An 18,312-nucleotide genomic window follows, 5' to 3' on the forward strand; every position below is an offset into this window, starting at 1 on the left:
TCTGATTTGATTTGAGGAAAGAGTGAAGGTTTCAGAGACGTCTCCTCACCCGCTTGGTGTTTTCTGTCTGACTCAGCGCCTCCTCCCCGTCCTCCAGCCAGGCCTGTAAGGAGGCCACAGTGGAGCTGTACCTCTCCCAGTTACACAGCACCTCCTCCAGCATGCTCCTCACACTGCGCACCTCCATGGACAGACTCCTCCACTGGGTCACCACCTCACGCATGAACCTGCGCACTCCCATCTCGCCCTCGTCCGCTGGAGGAGACAGATCAGCAGAAACAAGGAGACAAAGTCAGCAGGTTCAGAAAAAAAAGTGATGGTCCTGAGGGAGGAGCTCCAGCTCTGAGCTCCAGCTCTGAGCTCCAGCTCTGAGCTCCAGCTCTGAGCTCACTGGGTCGCTGCTGAAACTGAACCAGAGACTGAACAGATGATATCAGACGAACATGTGACTCTAATAATGAAACACTGCTTCAGAGTTCGTTTATTTCAGGGATTTCACTGAGTTTTCAGCAAACAGTAAATCGATCATTACCTCCAGACATGAGACACAGAGCTCAGCTTTTTATAAACACTTTTCTTTCACCCAAATCTAAAGCTCTGTTTCCACCAAGTGGTACAGTTTGGATCAGTACGGTTTGGATCAGTACGGTTTGGATCAGTACGGTTTGGATCAGTACGGTTTGGTCCGGGTTGGATCAGTAAGTCTGATCCTGTTTGTGTCTCCACAGCCAACCCTGTCCTTCTTGGTTGTTAAGCTGGATGCTGATAGCAGCGTGACACAGTGTACCCCGCAAATTAAACTAACGAAGAAGAAAAAGTGACACAGTAAACAAAGATCAACGATGAAGACATGCAGCATTTCGTCCTCTCTGTGATTGGCTTGTAGCTCTTTGATACAAAGAACAATCAACACAGGAAGTGACGATTATTTCAGCCAATCAGTGGACTACAGGGTATCTAGCTCCACCTACTGGGGGTCAGATTGGTTTAGTTAAGCCGCGCCAACAGAAGGGAACCAAAAAGTGGGACAGTACTGAGCTGCTTGGTGATAACGGAGCTAAACCTTAAATTACATTTGGGGCCTGAAACCAGAAGAAATCTGTTTGAACGGTAACAATCCTGTGTTAATGTCAGATATCTCAGATTGTGTGAATGGGGATACTCTGATACCAGAGAAATGTCAAACTTTTGTTTTTAAAAAACAGCCACAAGAAATAACTGAATGTGTGATCACAAACTCATTATTTCTTCGTTTAATGCATTAAGATTCTACCAACCGAGTGCTGGTTTGGTCGAGTTGTGAAGTCATGTGACGTGTAGGGATGGGAGCCTTTCACTATGAAATGACATGGTACTGATGCTGGGAACCTGACAACTGGTATCAGAACTCAACGGTGCCAGTTTTCAGTTCTTTTGTGTGTTTGTGTGGTAATAAATATGAATTTGTTTAATGAAAAAAAATCTCAAAGTTTTCAATTTAACATTTATTTCTCAGTGTATAAACTTGTAATGCTGCGTTCATGTCCAGTAGGAAAATCCCCCGCTCTTCTTCTTCCTCAAGGATGTGTTCAAGTACCTAAACATGGTACCGTTTGATTTTACATGAACCTGTACTACAACAAAACAACAGACCTTTTTAATAAGTATCAAGGAGGGGATTTTTCTTTCAGCACCTAAAATTAACAGATATATTTTTTATTTATTATTAAAATGATTTTTATGTCCGTTCATATTTTTGTTCACTTTTTTTGTTTGTGTTTCTTTTTTTTCCCTCTCATCTATCTTTTTTTCTCATTGGGATTTGTATTGAGCACAAATGTCTGTAGTGTTGGTCATTGTTTGTTAACACTTGTTCAATTAAAAATAAATGAATAAAGAAATTGGTACAACAGACAGAACTGGGTCAGTACCTATAAAAGTACCTAATTCGGTTCCCCTCTGTAGTGACGTGTCCAGGGACTTGGGTGTGAGTGGCCCAGGTTTGAGTTAACCCTGACCTTAACCACGTGTCTCCTTATCGTCTAAATTAAGGCATAACCCCCACAAATCAACATAAAAATAACTTAATTTAAATTTGTACTCTGTTTTGACTCCATGAACTCTTTCATTCACTGTTTTTGTCACTTTGCCCCCCCCTCAGGGCAGGACACACCTGGTTCAGGTGTTCCCACACAGCCCAGACACAGACCTGGTTCAGTCTGACTGAGTCTGTCTTTGCAGAGCAGCCTCTGACCTGAAAAACTGGCTGCAGGGAGACGCAGCTTTGCCTGCTCCACTTCCTCAGCGAGGACGCTCTGGTCTCTCAGCGCCTGCACCACAAACCGAGGTCGGTCAGAGCGGCACAGATAAACCGTCCATTAATCAGGAGGTGCTGTGTCTTTAAGGAGGAACTCAGGAGCTCCTGACTCCTTCAGCCCGCTGTAACCACATCCAAACGTCCTGTCATCCAGCCAATCACAGCCAAGCGTGTGAACTATAGAGAAACTCATGCAGGGCAGTGATGGAGGGGGCCTCTTTAATCGTACGGTCCACCAATCAAGCCTCATCGCCGCTCTGCATACCCTCCAGCAGCACAGCCCAGAGACTTAATGAAACCAACAAGCTAGCTCTGCTCGCGCCCAGAGACCTGCAGAAGTGGAGCAGCCCCAAACTCGCAAATGGGGTCGTATTCCCCACTGAGCGACGGAGCGGAGGAACCTCATTTAGCTGTAGCCTGCAGACTCGCCCCTTCTTCCAGGCTGTAAAACCAGACAGGGGAAAATTACTCCTGTTGGAGGAAAACGTCTTTGTTTTCAAAGAGTGTGACACTCCTGAACAAACGGAGACGTGTGGATGTTTGTCAGACGTTTAGTGCTGCTCAATTTACCATAAGAGCTACTTTAAAGTGAAACCAAAGCAATAAAGTCTGAGTGAGGAGCCGACCATGGATGATGGATATTTAATAACAGCAACAGATTTAACCACGAGATGAGCGGTGAGGAATCAGATTAAAAACACCTCCTGAGTTTTTCATTTTCCTAAATAGCAGAAAGAAAAATATCTGTTACTTCACACAGAAAAGGATGTTTAACAGCTCCCTCAGGCAGCTGCTTTTATTTCACAATAACCAAACACTTCAGTGGAGCAGGGATGGGTGCTGATTAGATTTTATTGATACCAGTGTCCTTATCGATCCGAGTCTTTATCAGTTCCTGTGAATTTTCCCTGAATATGAAGCAGCTTTACAGGTTTTCTGTGTCACCGACATTTTGTTGAGTTCATAAGTAAATAAATATGACAAAGCTGTGTGTCCACAAACGTTTTTACATGTTGGTGGTGATGCTGAGCTTGCATGATATCACAGCGTTGCACAAATTACATTTTGTTTATTTAAGCATCTTTTTTAGAAAAGTGAAGCTTCAAACTGTCCCACATTAACTTAGAAATTCTTCATTTCTATATCCATTATTATTATTATAATTATTATTATTATTATTATTATTATTATTATCATTATTATTATTATCATTATTATTATTATTATTATTATTATTATTATTATTATTATTATTATTATTATTATAATTATTATTATTATTATTATTATCATTATTATTATTATCATTATTATTATTATTATTATTATTATTATTATTATTATTATTATTATTATTATTATTATTAATAATAATAATTTTATTTCTTTTATTATTTATTTCATTTCTATTATTATTATTTATTATTATTATTATTATCACAAAAAAATTATTGATTTAAATAAATTATTATTTTTTTTTCTATTTTATTTTGTTAGCTTACCACTTATTTATTTATTTATTTATGAATTTATAAATTTCTGAATGTCATTTTTATGTCACCTGTGTGTGTAAAGGTGTGCTTAGGTTGCGTTTATATATATGTGTGAGTATATGTATGTTTGTTATTGTGATTATGGTTATTGCTCTAATGATCCCTCTTTTTGTTTGTCTCTTTTCAATTAACTTTTCTCATTTCTCATCCTTTTGTTTCTTCATTTATTTTCTATCTACGTATTCATTAATTTTGTATTGGTGCTTTTCAGTTTAATTAACCTTTGTTATCCTCACTGTGACCTACTTAATTGTTTTTGTTAACTACGTGATTTGCCAGTCCCTGGATGCACAAATTAATTTTAACAAATGGAAAAACTTTTGTCATTTAAGAACAAAATTAGATAAAGCCGGTCTTTCCTGTGTGGTTTGAATAAATGACAAGGGAATCATTGAGCATAAAGCCAAATGATGTCGATGGATCGAACCATTTCATCGATTCTCAACATGAACCTGTTTTTGATTTCCATCTCTTCACCTGACTGTAGGTATTTGAACCTCTCACCTGAGCTGTCAGCGCTGACGTAGGCCTCTGCAGACTGCTTCAGCGACTGGAACAACGCCTCGTACCTTTCAAAGAAGTGCTGCTTCTCCACGAAGGACTGATGGAGACAGGATCAGAACATGAGCTCATGATGTAACGAGGACACGGCAAAATCATGATTGACATGCTGGGGTCAAATAATTAATTATTTGTTTTTATAACCATGTGAACTGATCAAGTTAAAACCTGAGAAATCACAGAAATGATCTCTGAGCTGATCATGAATATCTGAACTGATCACTGAACTGATCACTGAAATAATCACTGAACTGATCACTGATCTGATCATTGAACTGATAATTGAACGGATCACTGAACTGATCACTGATCACTGATCAATGAGGTGGTCTCTGAGCTTACAGTGTAGTTGTGGAGCATCAGTTCCACGGACTCGTGTCGACCGTATTTGATGATCCAGGACTTGAGCTTGGCCTCAGTCAGGGTGAGGAAGGCCTGCATGTGGTGCTGGTTCTCCAGGTACTCCATCCTGGCCAGGTGGATACTGGAGGAGGTGGAGACGAAGTTCATCCTGAGAAGAGGAGGAAGAGATCACAGAGGGGATCAGACCCACAGCGAGGGCTACGAACTGAGACGTTAACAGTTCAGAGCGTCTCAAACCTCTCGGCCATGTCCTGGAGCTGGTCTGGGGGGACAGGGACTCCATCGACACTGCGGTCCTTATGGATCCTCTGGAAAACTTGCTGGTGACTTTCCAGGCTCTTTAAAACGTCCTGCAGAGCGTAAACACACACAGCCTGTGAACTCAGTCCTTCTTCACTCAGCGTCTGACCTGAACGTGGCTCCACGCTCACCTTATGCTGCTCCAGCGCCCTGTGCACCGTGCTGGCTGTGGCGTCGTGGGCCTGCTGGACCGTAATCTCCTGTCGTAAGGCGCCCTCCGCCTCGTGCAGCCACGCCCCCACCGCGTCCAGGGGCGTTGGCAGAGAGCTGTCCAGGTGGAGATGCCAGTCTAAGAGCTGAGACAGGAAACAGACGAAGAGACGACGACGCGTTTAATATTCTGGGACGGTCCAGCTCAAAACAACAAATATGACGAGGAAGAGAAAACAAATTAACCTCAGATACAATTACAATCAATACAGGCAATCACAGCCGCACAGATAATTAGTGTGGACTGCTTTGGCTTCGTTAGTCTGTGTCTTTAATTAAAGAAACCAAATCACTGATCAGCAATCAAACTACAACCAACATCACTCTGTCACTCCATTCCTTATTTCTCCTTTGGTTATTTCTTTACTTCCAGTGTGTACGAATGTATTTCTGTTTGTGTTCATGTATATCTATATTATATATTCTTTTACTACTATTTGCTTAATTTATTTATTGACTGTTTATTTGAATGTTTGTTGATGACCCTGTACTTAGGGACGGGGTAGTAGGACAGATGTGCCTTTTGTCTTTGACTGTCCTATGTTTTTGTTGTTCATGTTGTTTCTCTGTGATAAAAACTTAAAAAAAAAAATTAAAAAATTAAAAAATAAACAATAAACAAATAGAAAAGTAATTTAATAAAAGAATAATACAATAAAAATGAATAATAATAATACATATTTATAATAATAAATAATTAATAATAATAATAATAATAATAATAATAATAATCCAATTTAAAAATAACAAAATAGGTAATAAAAAAATAATTAAAATAACAATAAAATAAATAACTAAAACAAAATATTAATAGAATAAAAGAATAAAAGAATGAAGAATAAATGATAAAAAATAAAATAAAATAAATAAATAAATAAATAAATAAATAAACACATAATTTAAGAAAAGAATAATATAATACAAAAAGAATAATAACAATTAATATTTATAAAAATAATAATTAAGATAATAATAATCAAATTAAAAAATCTACAAAATAGTAAATAAAATTAATTAAAATAACAATAAAATAAATAATTAACATAAAAATAATAATAAATAAAATAATAATAGAATGAAAAATACATGATTAACAGAAAAATAATAAAATAAATAATGAAATTATACAATAAAATAATAGTAAATAAAAAGACCCTGATTAAAAAACTACAACCATTTTACCCTCAGCTGTTTTTCTGTCAATCTGAGAATGAGGGCTCCAATAAAAATCCTTCATCCTCACCCGTTTGGAGACCCTTTCCCAGGCCTGTTTGACCAGAGCCTGATCCACAGTGAGGATCCCGTCCTTCTGAGTGGACTGTAGCGCCCCCTCCACCTGTTTCCGTCTCATCTCCAACTGGACGTGAAAACTCTTGAATAACTGGAGAGAAAGGAGGAGGAGGAGCGTTAGCGTCTCTCCCTCTGACTCCTCTGCCTGATGCTCTGAGGAGACGGGGAAACCCCACACGCTGCTGCTGCTGAATATGGAAAACATCCCCGGGCTGGGTGGAATAATCCAGACTGACTGAAATATGACTGCTGCTGTCTGATCCCCACTGTGTAATGCAACTGATTAAGCTAATAATAGGAGCGTCTGTGCCCAGTGTACGCTGCACACACACACACACACACACACACACGCACGCAGAGACCCACTAACCTGGTACTGCTGATCCAGATCACCCTCGGTCTCCTGGGCCTGGGCTGCGTCTCTCTCCAGCTGGTCCAGCCACATCTTCAGCTCCCTCAGGCTCTTTCGCTGCTCTCTCTTGGAGGCCGCGGCGAAGCGGCGAGGAGGGGGGTGAGGACAGGGAGATGGACATGGCGGTGGGGGGGTGGAGGAAGAAATAACGCAGATAGAGGGTGAAGCAGCAGAGAGGTGATGGAGAGGTTGGTGACGGGATGGGGAGGAGCAGGGTGACAGAGAGGGCGTGTGCTGTTAAACATGTGTTCCCATAATCCTCCCTGTGTCTCCCTGCAGGACAAAACCCCAAAAACCCACAGCTGCCAAAAACACTCAGCTTAAACAGGGTACTTCCTCTAAGACCCCCTTTAACATTTCCACGGATTTTAAGTTACCATGACGACAATATTATGCTGCTGTAAAGCTGAGAGCTGGTCTATTCAGCCTGAGCGCTGTTCACTCTCACTCTGAGATTTATCTCCTCACATTAGCTCCTGCAGAGAGATCAAACTTTACTCTTTGTGACAGCCACAGACGTTAAACAGATTAAGGTACGCTGAAGCAGACTCTTATTCCTCACAGCGGCTTCATCAAAGCTCAAACTAGTTACTTTATCAGCAGCGTTTTAGCTGGCGTGGTCGCTTTTTACATGAAACTAAAGAGACAATTAAACTCTGTTCAATGAAACAGTAAAAGCTCACAAAGCTCCAGTGACTGGTCGACCAGGGAGGGATGGCAGTCCCTACCCAACATCAAACTCTACCAACGTGGTCGCTATCTGGATGATTGGAGACGAAATGACCCAGAATCTGATTGTTCAACCTGCGGCTCTGGAGCCTCATGTGGCATGACATTGGCTAACCACAAAAATGTTGAGTTGATTGAAATCAGTATGTGTAATCAAATTTGAGTATTATTTCTACCAATTTTTAAAATTCTGCAATTTTTTTTAAAATCTTTTTGAATTTTTTTGAGATTTTAATATATATATTTTTTTAAATCACTTTCCTTTTTAAAAAAATTTTTGCAACTTTTTGAAATTTCCAAACTTGAAATTTTCGGAAATTTCTTTTTCTTCAATGTTGCATTAAAAAAAAAAGTTTTTCTTGCAATTTTTTAGAAAAAACATTCAACACATTAAAATATCAAAATAATTGTAAAATTGCAAAAAATTTCAAGGAATTTATTTTTCTTTTTTTTTTAACTCTGCAAATTAAAAATGTAAAAATTTAGAAAATTTTAAAAAGATTTTCTTGCAAATTAAAAAAAAAACTTGAAAGAAAAATTTTCTTTAAATTCTAAAAATGCAAAAATCTCATTTTTTAAAATATTTTTGAACATTCTGAAAATTAATAAAATAAATAACAGAAATATTTTGCCAATTTATCAAAAATAAAAAACAAGATAAAACACTAACAATTTTATAAATTCAACACACACTATTGAAAAATTTCCCAAATTTCTTTTTTTTCAATGTTGCATTAAAAAAAAAGTTTTTCTTGCAATTTTTTAGAAAAAACATTCAGCACATTAAAATATCAAAATAATTGTAAAATTGCAAAAAATTTCAAGGAATTTATTTTTCAATTTTTTTTTAACTCTGCAAATTAAAAATGTAAAAATTTAGAAAATTTTAAAAAGATTTTCTTGCAAATTAAAAAAAAAAACTTGAAAGAAAAATTTTCTTTAAATTCTAAAAATGCAAAAATCTCATTTTTTAAAATTTTTTTGAACATTCTGAAAATTAATAAAATAAATAACAGAAATATTTTGCCAATTTATCAAAAATAAAAAACAAGATAAAACACTAACAATTTTATAAATTCAACACACACTATTGAAAAATTTCCCAAATTTCTTTTTTTTCAATGTTGCATTTAAAAAAAAAAGTTTCTCTTGCAAATTTTTAGAAAAAGATTCAACACATTAAAATTTCAAAAAAATTGTAAAATTGCAAAAAAATTCAAGGAATTTATTTCTCAATTTTTTTTGACTCAAATTGAAAATTGAAAAATTTTGAAAATTTTAAAAAGATTTTCTTGCAAATTAAAAAAAAAAAAAACTGAAAAAAAATAATTTAAAGAAACTCTAAAAATGCAAAAATGTCATTTTTTTCAATTTTTGAACATTCTGCAAATTTTTATTTTTATTATTATTTTTTTTAAAAAAGAAATATTTTGCCAATTTATCAAAAATAAAAAATAAAATAACACACTAACAATTTTATAAATTCAAAAAACTTCTTGTGTAGATAACAATTCACTTGGTTCTAACTTTGATGGGAACTTTATCCACTTTAAAGTTTTTATAGTGAAGATAAAGTAGATTTTGTGTTTCCTGACTGACTTTAATCCAGGTGAGCTGAGGCTACACGGCTCCTATGAAAGTAAAAGTTGCAGACCCCTGGGATAGACACTGAAGCTTTAAATTTGGGCAAACCACTATCATCCCCAGTCTCCCTTTGTCCTGAATAAAAAAGCATTTGAGGCAGCAGATGATGATGTTATTGTTGAAAGAGAACAGGCGTTTTGTCAGCGGTCACTCAGAGAAAGATGTGAAGCTATTGCTAATAAAAAAATTCATCAACAAACAAAAAGTGTAAACACAGAACAAACAAAGCAGGAGAGAAACACAACAACCCCCGTAGCATCATGGGAGGTTGTAAAACAACAAAACACGGACGGCGAACAGCACAACACAGCGCCTGACACGGTTAACCTTAAACACATCAACCTCTACTCACAAGCTTTCCATCAAGCACGCCGCGCAATGCACGCCGCGCAATGCACGCCGCCGCTGCCAGAGGCGTCCATTGTCATGCTAATGGAACCAGGAGCCATGGCGCTAGGTGGTAGCGCTAATAGATGGTAATATCATGTCTTATTATCCTGGACTTCCTTTTGTTATCAGCTCAGCCGCCCTCAGGCAGGATCACATCAGGTACAATAAGAGCTAACATTAGCATGTGGCTACACTCTGACATGGAAACAGTCTTTAATCTCATCCTCACACTTTAAAATAAGCAGCGATGCTGTAATCCAATAGGCCGAGCAGGAAATCAGCATTAATCACATTTTTATGGAAACCATGAATGTGAATGGATGCTGATTGCATTGAGCTGCGGACAGTGATGGAAAACCTGCCCCTGGGACCTTAAAGGACTACACAACCTACCTCCAACATTTCCTCTATATCGCGAGGAGCAAGACCGTGCTGCGGCGCAGAGGTCAGCACAACAACCAGAGGAGAGCAGACAGCGCACAAACACAGCAGGGGGAGAGAGACAAAGAGAGATGCAACAAGGAGAGACACACAACAGGCAAGAGTCCGGCACAAAGAGACAACAGAGGGAGGACAGTGGGCTCCAAACTTCTTTAACTGACAGATACTGAGCAGGTTTACAGCCTGGAGTGAAATCTGGAGAATAAACTGGAGGGTTGGTCTGATTTCTGCTGTTCTTCAGAGTAAAACAAGCATCAAACTGTTTCTAAAGAAGGGCTACGCTATGAACACCGCACAAAAAGGACACATCCCTGTGTTAATGTGTGTTAATGTGTGTTAATGTGTGTAATCAGAGTGTTAGAGTGACGTCAGGAGAGACAAACACAGGATGCACAGAAAGAGGAGACACTGGACGGAGAGTCCGACCGCTGGTTACCTCTTCCTCCTCCTGCTGTCTGTCTGAGTCGCTCTGCTTCCCCTCAGGCTGGTGTTTCAGGAACTGGGCGACGTACGTCATGATGGATTTCTCGTCTGGCTTGTCCACGTCCACATCTAGAGAGGGGGATGCAAACGAATGGGATCAGAAATCATTTAAAGTAGAGGCGAGCTGTGATAAATGACAAAAAAATGTCTGATTTGAAGTTTTTTAGAGACGAAAAGAGGTCTGAGGCTGCAACAAGTAAAAACTCTTCTTCCATTGGCAGATTCTTTATAATTCAGACCTCATTTTGTCTTTAAATATCTTGAAATCAGACATTTTTCTGGACTGCGTTGGGCTGCACGGCGTAAAGCGCCTTAATTATGCTGATGTCAGGCTGGATTCGTCAGGGCTGATTGTGAAGGGCGGGCGTGAAGGGGCACAGATGGTGACACTGAGGTGCACATCTGATCCTGTCAGAGATATTTATCCTCAATACAGAGAAAGAAGCTCTATTCATTATGGAAAGAGCTGATTTGATGCTGTTTTATTTACAGATTCTGAGTTCACTGGTATTTAATTATTATGATCGATTATAATCTGACACTAAGATTAGAGATAGACTGATATGTTTTTTCAGGGCCGATAGTGTTACCAATAATCAGCAGTCAAGGAGGCTGATGCCTGATATTTGGGGCCGATATCCATTTGCAGTAAAAGTGAAAATGTTGGCGTCAAAATTTGGGAAAATACAAACTCCAACACTTAACTTAGTTTAAAGCCTTTAAGCAGATGTTTATCAAACAGCTCCCAGGCTCAGCAGCTGTCTGATAAAGGTGATGATAGCTTTATTTGTCATTACACATGTTTCAGAGCAATGAAACTACATTTCAGTTAGATTACATGCAGGGATCCGTACCAAAGTGGTTACTTTTATAGGTACCGATGTTATATATTTTTAGAATAATTGACGTAATTTAGCATTTTAATCTAGTTACATGCTGTGTTGAGGGTTGATGTATGTTTATCTGGCAGATAGACGGTTAGCTTGTGTCTGTGAGCTCTCTTTGACCCTGTGGAAACTTTCACCCAGTCTCCTTGCTCCATGCTCTGATTCAATAGTCAACTGACACCAGCTGTGGGTTGAGACAGTTGTGTCAGTCATGTTTTTTGGCCAATTACTCTCGGGTGTTTGGTTTAACTCAACCTCTGGTAGGCGTAGCAATGGTTGTTATTAAATTGTATTGCTCCCAGACATGGGGGCTCATTCTTTTGGGACCAGCGCTGTAAACCTTACCTGTGACCAGAATAAATGCTAAACCGAGAAATGGATCCTCTTCTGATCTTTGGGAATTGTTCGACTAAAGAACTGGGTAGATGTTATTACACCGACCAATTCTGTCAAAAGTATCAGGTACCGATTCATGTAAAACCAAAAAATACCATGTTTAGGTACTTAAACGCATCCTTCTGACTGTGAAGGAGTGGGAGAGTAGGTGGTTTTCCATGGTGGACTTGAACACAGCATTACAAAGTTATATATTAAAGAATAAATATGCTTAGTTGAAAAATTATCATATTTTATTATCAAAAAAAAAAAGATATTTTTACCCACTTAAGCAAAAAAAAGTACAGAAATCGGTACCGTTGAGTACCAGTACCAATTGCCAGGTACCAGGTATCGGTACTGTATCGTTTCAAATATGAAAGGTACCCATTCCTAATTACATGTCCATAGTTTGAGATTAGGAAAAAAACACCTCAGTGTAAAAGAACATGAACAAAAAACAAAAAAAACTCAAGGATTTGCACAAATGTCACTGCACAAACACCAGGGGGCGCACACCAAGGAGCAATACCGATTGAGGAAAATGAAGCCTACGCTGAAGTGCTTAAAGTTGCTGTTCATCAAGAATCTGCTCGAGTCTGACTGCAGAAAGACCGGAAGTCACGTACACATCCAGCCATAAAAACAGACTTTTACAGCATTAAAAACTTATTTACAGCCTGGTTCAAAAAACAGCTTGGGTCCAATCAGAGACACAGCTCAGGTCATGTGACTGACGGTGCCCTGTAGCTACTCGAAGAAAAACTCACAGCTAGCGTCATATCAGCCTCACTTGGGGCTCGTGCACATCAAGCCTCAGCGACTGAATCGTAACGGAGCCAAAAAGTGAAATGAAGACTAAAAAAAATAAATTGCTGCCTAAAGTTTCCTTCAATAAGTCCAATTTTCCCAAGAAGTGTCTCTGTGTGTCACCGATCAGATGGTGCTGTGGGTGGGACGATGCTGGAGACAGAGAGGAGCCAAAATATCACAGGCTGAGCTTTAATCTGTTGTTGATTAAAAGACGAGGCTGATGCTGATCTGCTTCAAAATGCTAAATAACAGGGATTCACCGAAATGAAAGTTTTGACTGATACAGATATCTGATATTAACATTTTTGTTATGGCCAATAAGTGATATTCACCGATATAGATATTGATTATAAAAAAAAACAATCTGAGATGATTTGCCAACGTTCAGAGAAAGTATGTTTTGTCTGATTTTTGGATCAAAAACAGGAAGAGAGACATGAAAGCAGAGTCCACTCTTCTAAGGTAGTCTCGGTGTTTACAGAGTCAGAGAAAACACGATTATTTGGATCTTGAAAGATCGTTAAGGATGCTCTGAAAATGGCAGCAGCCAATGAGTAAATATCGTCCCACTTTCACACATCAGCCCATACTGATATGATACCAATATATCGTGCATCTAATGTTAATGTCTTTAAAAACAAACTCAAAACCTACCTTTTTAGTCAAGCTTTTTCCTGAATTACCTTTTAGTGTTTCATTTATTTTAAGTACAGACCACTTTTTATTATTTTATCTTGTCTTATGAATTAATTATTATTTTTTTTTTATCTTTTATTTTTTATCTTTTCTTTTTAAAATCTTTTATATTTTCCATGTTTTATTCTCTAGTTTTCCTGTTTCATTCTTCATTTATTTGTCATTATATATGTTTATTTTAACTTAATTTCAAGTATTTTTTATTCTCAATTCTTAAGAATCATTTTCTTATTTCATATTATGATAAATTTAATTGTATACTTTTTACCTAACCTCCAGTGTTTTCTCATTTTTAAACCTTTAAGACGGCGTTTCCTCAGCACGTACTGGGTACAGCAGTGTGCTCTATTACTGTCTTTTATCTATGTTGCTTTTTATTAACACTGTGTGTGGGTTGCTGTGTGGGTGGGTTTCAGGGCTGGGTGGAGTGGGTTTGGGGTATAATTATTTTATTTAATTCATGTGTCTGTCTGTAAAGCACTTTGTGCTACATTTTATTTGTATGAAAAGGGCTGTATAAATACATTTTGATTGATTGATTGATCCTTACAAAACACCAATGCTAAAATGCTAAAATGCTAAACCGTGGTTTACCCTCTGGCTCCAGGAGCTGAGGAATGCCCAGCTCCTTCTCGGCCAACATGAACGCTTCCTGCAGGTTCTCCTGGTTGGACCTCCCCCACACACGCTCCATGTCAACAACGCTCGGCCGCAGAGCGTGGATAACGGCGAAGAACGCCTGCCCTGTGCGCCAGCTGGGGCCAAAGTCCTTCACCTCGATCCCCAGACGCCTGAGACACAGAAGGAGCTCGTTAGACATCGTTACAGCTCACAGGTCGTTTCGTGAAGCCTTTGAAGGACTGGACCTACTTGGTGGCTGTGTGCTGGACCCATCTGAGTAAGGCCTTCCTGGCCCCGCCCTGAGGAGGTGGGAGGGGCTTCCTTTTGACAGGTGGGCTGGTGGTGTCAGTGCTGCTGGTGGAGCTGTCCAGTGAAGATGTGCTGCTGGACAGGGTCTGAAGTGCTGGTAGGCTACTGGTTAGCTCTTCAATCTGACAGGAAATAAAAACAACACTCAAACCGTGAAGTGTTTGTCGTTTTAGCTTCAGTGACTCATTTTCATCTGCAGATCTGGATCCACAGGACCACAGTCCGGCTGACGGATGGTGACATATTTAAAACCCTCCAGCCTCAAAGATCCCATCAATCAAAAACACATCATCAGCCCTCGGCCGAGCTGATTGGTCGGTTCTTGATTTGTGTCTCTGCAGACTTCATCTTCCTCTTTATTTCTCCCTCCACTAAACCAAGTCTGTCAACATCAACCTCCAAACAATCCATAAAGATCTCAGGAGATGAAATGCAGCAACGTGTCAGTGAGTGGATAAGTTAATCCTCCTCTCTTGTATGTTTCTTTATTTGATTTATCTGCGTTTGCTGCGTCGCAGACTTCTGTGTGTGCTGATGTTGCTAAGAGACCGCAGCGAAAGCCTGAGGTAGCAACTTCTCTTTTTTAGCAGAAGATGGATTTCTCCGTCTGAAATACAGTGGGGAAAATAAGTATTGAACGCATCAACTTTCTTCTCATCACATTTATTTCCAAAGCTGCAATTCAAACCAAATTTCTCCCAGACATTGGTATTAACTCCAATAATCCACACATGAAAAGAAACCACAACGTTCAGGTCCATAAATAATGATTATGGTGAATTAAGTACGATAACACAGGAAAAAAGTATTGAACACACCATGGAAAGGCTGTATACTTTGGACAGGAAATGCACCATACCACCTGAAATCTGTCAGTAATTATTACTTGAACTTCCAATTAGTGCAAACCAACATCAGCTGGGCTAGAGCAAATTGATGGTCCTATAAAAAAGGTGTTTTTTTCACCAAGCAGTTAAATAGCACACACCTCATGATGGGTAAAGGCAAAGAGCTCTCTGAAGACATTCACAACCTGATTGTTGCTCAGCATCAGAATGGAACTGGTTACAGACTTATATCAAAGCACCTGAATATTCCAGTCAGCACCGTTGGAGCCATTATTCACAAGTGGAAGAAGCACCACCTTACCATCAACAGGCCACGCACAGGAGCTCCTTGAAGATTTCTGACCAGGGAGTCAGAAAGATAGTCAGAAGAGGACTCAACCAGCCAAGGACCACCCTGAAAGTGCTCCAGAAAGACTTGGAGGCAGCAGGTACAATTGTTACAGAGAAAACAACAGACAATGCACTCCACCCCCATGGCCTCTATGGACGCTCAGCCCACAAGACTCCATTCCTCAAGAAAAGGCATGTTGAAGCTGGTTTAAAGTTTGCTAAACAGCATCTTGACAAGCCTGTAGAATCCTGGGAGAATGTTGTCTGGTCAGATGAGACCAAAACTGAACTTTTGGGCTGTCATACTACAGACCATGTTTGGAGGAGAAATGGCTCTGCACATCAGCCAAAAAACACTACACCAACAGTGAAGTTTGGAGGTGGAAGCATCATGGCATGGGGTTGTTTCTCATCTCATGGTGTTGGCAAACTTCATATAACTGACGGAGCAATGAATGGAGCCATGTATGGGGAAATTCTTGATCTAAATCTGCTGCCATCCACCAGGATGATGAAGATGAGACGTGGCTGGACCTTCCAGCAGGACAACCATCCAAAGCACACGGCAAAGTTGACTCTCAAAGGGTTTCAGAAACAGAAAATCAATCTGTTAGAACGGCCTAGTCAATCACCTGACTTCAATCCAACTGAACATTTGTGGAAAGAAGTAAAGAAAAGGGTTCACCAGAGGGCACCAAAGAATATTCCAGATTTAAAGACAATCTGTGCAGAGGAATGGGCCAAAATCACACCTGAGCAGTGTGGGCCATTAGTTCAAACATACAAGAAGCTTCTGGAAGCTGTCACTGCAAACAAAGGCTTCTCCACTAAGTATTAGATGAGTCTCAGTTAGCGTGTTCAATACTTTTTTCCTGTGTTATCGTACTTAATTCACCATAATCATTATTTATGGACCTGAACGTTGTGATTTCTTTTCATGTGTGGATTATTTGAGTTAATACCAATGTCTGGGAGAAATTTTGTTTGAATTGCAGCTTTGAAAATAAATGTGATGAGAAAAAAGTTGACGCGTTCAATACTTATTTTCCCCAGAGTATCTGGTTTTTACAAAGCGCAGAGAAAACAGGAAGTCGTCCAAGTTTTTGGTATTTTTAGTATTTGCTGATTTCTTTTTGAGCTACATGTGTGCAGTGTGTGTGCACAGACTGAAATAAAGTTGGGTTCATAGTTTTCTTTTCTTTGAGTTTTTTTAATATGAGGCAAAGTTACCTGGAAGTAGAGGATGATGGTCCACACCAACCCCAACACGATCGCAGGCCGTCCATCAACGATGTCGGTGGAGTTGATGTTCACGAGTTTGATCTGTGACAAAAACATCCAGGACGTGATCCGTTTACTCTCCAGCTCATACATATGGATCAGCACAAACACTCCTGAACTCTGCATCAAACACACGCTGACACAAAATGAACAATATACAGCACGAGCGTAATCCTCGAGACGACAGGATGCAGATAATCCCGACCCCGTCTATCCCATTCCCCAAACAAACAAACAAACAAGCACAGTAACGTCATGAATACTGACCGGAGATCCTCTGTAGGCCGACTGCGGGGCAGGAGAGAGGAAAGCAGAGGAAAAGGTGAAGACAGAGAAACAGAGACAGCGTTTAGCGTTAGCCTGGACGTGTGTGACTGGGGGAGGACGCCTCATTGGGCGGGAGATAGCAGGCGCTGTAACGTCTCAGAGGTGAGATAAGTTGGAGTGGTTGGAGGAGAGGAAAGATCTATCAGGAGCACGCAGACAGCGGGGGATTAAAGCTGCAGAGACGGTCAGAGACGGAGAGAGGAGGCTGTAGAAAGTGATATGATGGAGTATCTCCATCCGCTCTCGGAGGGGTATATTACCAGGCCCTGCAGCACAACAGGTCATGATATGGGAATAATACATGTAGGTCTGAACCAGGAGGAGGAGGAGGAAGAGGAGGAGGAGGAGGAGGCGAGGGCAGAGTGGGACGCTAACTGATAAGGACGCCTGTGATACATGCTTCATATTAGAGAGCACAGCAGGTGATCCCTGCAGCTTTACACCACGGCGCAGACGAGAATGTTAATGGACGTTTGGAGCTGAACGACAACAAAGAAAACTCAGAAACAGAAACAGAAACAGAAAGAGAGGGACAGATCAGAAACTGGTGTAACTGTCACTTCCAACTTTTAATACTTTCCTTTGTCTGTTTCCAGATCCTTCTGTCCCTGCTCTGACCGCGCTCACCTGTGTCTCATTATCCTCACACTGACTGTGGTTTTTGTTTGTTTTCTTTCTAATTTCAATTATTTTATTCCAAATATGCAATAATTCAGCTAACTATTTGTTTGCACAACATAATCTATAAATGAAAATCTAAGGAAGCCAAATACTAATGAAACAAAGAAAAAGAGAAAAAGAAGTTAATGACATATTTGAAAAGGAGTTAGCATTAGCGTAGCTTGTTAACTGTAACCCCTTTAGCTAAACATCAATAATATACACACATATATAGACCCAAATATATATTTATATATATATATATATATATATATATATATATATATATATATATATATATATATATATATATATATATATATATATATATATTATCCATCATGTCGTCAGTTTGTCGTCACGTTTCCTGGTTTCAGTATTTTCTTGTCTGATTTCCTGAGGTCTGACTGTTTCCTGCCTCTTCTTTAATTTGTTTAATAAATGCACCAATCACCTGTGTACAACCTTTTAACTCGCTGACTCTGTGAGAGTT

General features: G+C 39.3%; 1 protein-coding gene across 2 annotated transcripts in view; it reads right to left on the reverse strand.

Moving 5' to 3' along the window:
• Positions 1–18,312, reverse strand: part of syne1a (spectrin repeat containing, nuclear envelope 1a) — a 220,262-nt gene that overhangs the window by 159,125 nt on the left and 42,825 nt on the right. For both annotated transcript variants that reach the window (XM_074685622.1, XM_074685621.1), the window contains exons 5-16: positions 17,100–17,120; positions 16,782–16,874; positions 14,314–14,495; positions 14,038–14,234; positions 10,626–10,741; positions 6,944–7,051; positions 6,527–6,664; positions 5,205–5,369; positions 5,011–5,123; positions 4,753–4,921; positions 4,354–4,450; positions 50–255 (exon numbers count right to left, since the gene is read on the reverse strand). In XM_074685622.1, the coding sequence (XP_074541723.1) occupies positions 50–255; positions 4,354–4,450; positions 4,753–4,921; positions 5,011–5,123; positions 5,205–5,369; positions 6,527–6,664; positions 6,944–7,051; positions 10,626–10,741; positions 14,038–14,234; positions 14,314–14,495; positions 16,782–16,874; positions 17,100–17,120 (1,605 nt within the window). The remainder of the gene's footprint in view (positions 1–49; positions 256–4,353; positions 4,451–4,752; positions 4,922–5,010; positions 5,124–5,204; positions 5,370–6,526; positions 6,665–6,943; positions 7,052–10,625; positions 10,742–14,037; positions 14,235–14,313; positions 14,496–16,781; positions 16,875–17,099; positions 17,121–18,312) is intronic.

This window comes from Halichoeres trimaculatus, unplaced genomic scaffold (assembly GCF_033239565.1).
Source record: "Halichoeres trimaculatus isolate MK-OKI-2021-1 unplaced genomic scaffold, fHalTri1.1 fHalTri1_scaffold_13, whole genome shotgun sequence".
Classification (NCBI taxonomy): Eukaryota; Metazoa; Chordata; class Actinopteri; order Labriformes; family Labridae; genus Halichoeres; species Halichoeres trimaculatus.